The sequence below is a fragment of the Solanum stenotomum genome, chromosome 1, assembly GCF_019186545.1.
Source record: "Solanum stenotomum isolate F172 chromosome 1, ASM1918654v1, whole genome shotgun sequence".
NCBI classification, from domain to species: domain Eukaryota; kingdom Viridiplantae; phylum Streptophyta; class Magnoliopsida; order Solanales; family Solanaceae; genus Solanum; species Solanum stenotomum.
Window position 1 is genome coordinate 33,811,739 of NC_064282.1, and position 2,959 is coordinate 33,814,697.

At 27.7% G+C, this 2,959-nt stretch overlaps 1 protein-coding gene across 1 annotated transcript; it reads left to right on the forward strand.

The window, feature by feature from the left end:
* Positions 1–708: 708 nt before the first annotated feature.
* LOC125852562 (kirola-like) lies at positions 709–1,807 on the forward strand. The gene is made up of 2 exons (XM_049532287.1): positions 709–895; positions 1,551–1,807. The coding sequence occupies exons 1-2, from the start codon at positions 709–711 to the stop codon at positions 1,805–1,807; spliced, it is 444 nt and encodes a 147-aa protein (XP_049388244.1).
* Positions 1,808–2,959: the final 1,152 nt, after the last annotated feature.

Consider the following 2,959-nt stretch of genomic DNA (forward strand, 5'->3'; position numbering starts at 1 on the left):
CATTAGGTTGAACACACACACCAAAATAAAAATAATCAAGTATAAGTGAATAACTGATTAAAACTAATGATAATGATAATACGTAAACTATAATAGATATTATAATTAAAAGACCATTATATATTCACATTTTTTCATTTTCATCATAACTATGAAATGATGATTAAAATCAGATTGAAGTCTTTTTTAGTTTCTAGGGATTTATTTTATTTGTGAAAAAATATTTTTGAAGGTTTTTCCATTTTACCAAAATAAAAATAATCAAGTATAAGTGAATACCTGATTAAAACTAATGATAATGATAATACGTAAACTATAATAGATATTATCATTAAAAGACCATTATATATTCACATTTTTTTTCATTTTCAACATAACTATGAAATGATGATTAAAATCAGATTGAAGTCTTTTTTTTAGTTTCTAGGGATTTATTTTATTTGTGAAAAAATATTTTTGAAATTTTTTCCATAAAAGTAAAATATTATGTAGCACACTATTTTTTTAAAATAGATTAAGGTGTGTATCGCTAAAATGTAATATATTGAGGGTGCAAAATGTTATTAACTCGTAGATATGTGGTTAATAAATTTTCTACTAGCTAGCTATTAACATTTAATTAAAAATCTATATCAAGACTACAAGTTTTGAACATTTTCTCACACTCTTCTTTTTACAACTAATTCCTATTCTTGAGAAGTAGAAAATATGGGCGTGAAAGGTAAGTTAATTGCTTCCGTGGAGGTGAAGCGTAGCGGACACTCGTTTTATGATATTTTTCATACCAATACTCATCATGTACCCAAAATAAGTCCTAGAAATATCGACCATTTTGAAATTCATGAAGGTGAAACTATGAAGGCTGGTTCAATTGTTAGTTGGAAATATAATGAAGGTAACACACATTTTTCATACTCTCTCTCAATATGATTTACTTGCATAAATCTTCTATATTTAGGAGTATTTCTTTAGTAATCCTTCTGCTTCAAGAAAGGAATAAAACATCTTTTGCTGGTAGGAAAAAGTAATTCTTAACTAAAATTATTTTCACTTTTACAATTTTTATTTTACTTAATACTTAAATATTACTTAATACTTTTTAGTAATAAAAAGTTCATCAAATTAACATATTTATAACTTTTTAAAATTATTAATATTAATCTTTAATAGCATATGCTTGTGGTAATCTATCATTCCATCAATCAAATTCAAAAATAAAATTTCCAAATAGTTTGCAGAAAAAACTTTTCCGTTTAAAATTACTTTTGTCACACAAATATAATATGATCAAATTATAGTTTTGCAATACTAATCCTGATATTCTCTACAATGTTAGCTCTTCTTTTATGATTTGGAAAGAAAACTCCACTCAGAAAAGATAGACAATCCAATATATATGAGCCCTACTTAATTTTCCGTGAAAATGAAATTGAGGAAAAAAATAAATTATATAAAGATAATATTTTATAAATGTTTAGATATTTCATGAGAAATTAAACAGTTGAAATATTAATAACATCTATTATATTGTGTGTTTTTAATGATAATAGCTGGACAGAAAATATACATGAAGCACTTAGTTGAAGACGTCGATCCTCACAAGAAATCAATCACATGGAAACTGATTGAAGGAGATTTATTAGAGTTGTATAATTACTTTAATGTTATAAAATCTTGTGACTATCAATGGACTACTTGGACAATTGAATATGAAAAAAAAACTGAAGACACACCAGAATCCCTCATTCACTTGGGTTTTATCCTTGACCTGACCAAGGATGTAGAGGCTCACCTTCTCGAAAAGTAGAATATATATTGTGTGTGGATGAATAATTGACTAGTTGAGTTCTATCTAGTATGTGTAATAAATAATGTTGAATTAAATATATCTATGTGTTTGTGTAATGAATAATTGGCTAGTTCTAACTAGCATATGAAATAAATAATGTTATTTTTTATGAACATATTGTATATGTCAATATCCTTATATGGATGTATTTCTAAAAGCCAGTATATGTAAGTTATTATGCAATTTTTAATGATAACCTCATTTTCTATTGTAAAGTTTCAAATTGTGTTATGAGATCTTGTGTCAATGAAAAATATCACTTAGAACTTGTTAGCATGGTTTGAGTTGGGAATCAAGGATGTTATTATGAAGTTATTCCAAAGTTTTTTTTTTGATGATTTGACAAACTATGGAACCTAGTATGGGTTCCAATTTCATAAGAGATTGAGAGGTTCAGGCAATGTGAAAGTGATTGTTGTAAAAGCTGCAAACACTACTACAACTAAAGTGATTGGTGCGCGACTACAGATGATTGGTACTCCCAAAAAATGGTGCTGCACTAGGTTACTTGTCCATCTTATATTAGCCATTTATACAAGGGATATCACCTAGTTTTTGCATTGAAGAAATACATACATCAAAAACCATTCTCTCAAGGATATATTTTTTCATATGCAGCAACGGACCTGATAGACTGTCTTTAGTTGTTATATGAGATTATAGTCTAGGTTATTATTTAGTGTAAGGTCTATTCCTTAGTTATAAAGGAACTAGATTGTCACACCCCTTTTTTACACGGCGGAAGGATTTTCCACTTTAAGTGACGACATTGATTAAGGATTATTTTATTTTTTTCAGAGTCACAGAATTGAGTTATGGTGTTCTAAGTCACCTTTTGTTTTTAATCCCTAATCAAAAGGAAATGACTCTTTATTATGGTCTACGTACTAGAAATTCGGGTAAGAAATTCTATTGATCAAGGGGAAGGTTTTAGGCATCCCTCGAGTCTCATGGTTCTAGCACGGTCGCTTTTATTGACTTATACTTATCTTAAACTATTTTGGATATATGCTTACATGCTACGGTTTGCTTGCATTTTTCCATGGTTGAAACAATTAATGTTTGATCAAACTTTTTAATTAAAGCTTTTAAATATATTTCTCAGAAGTG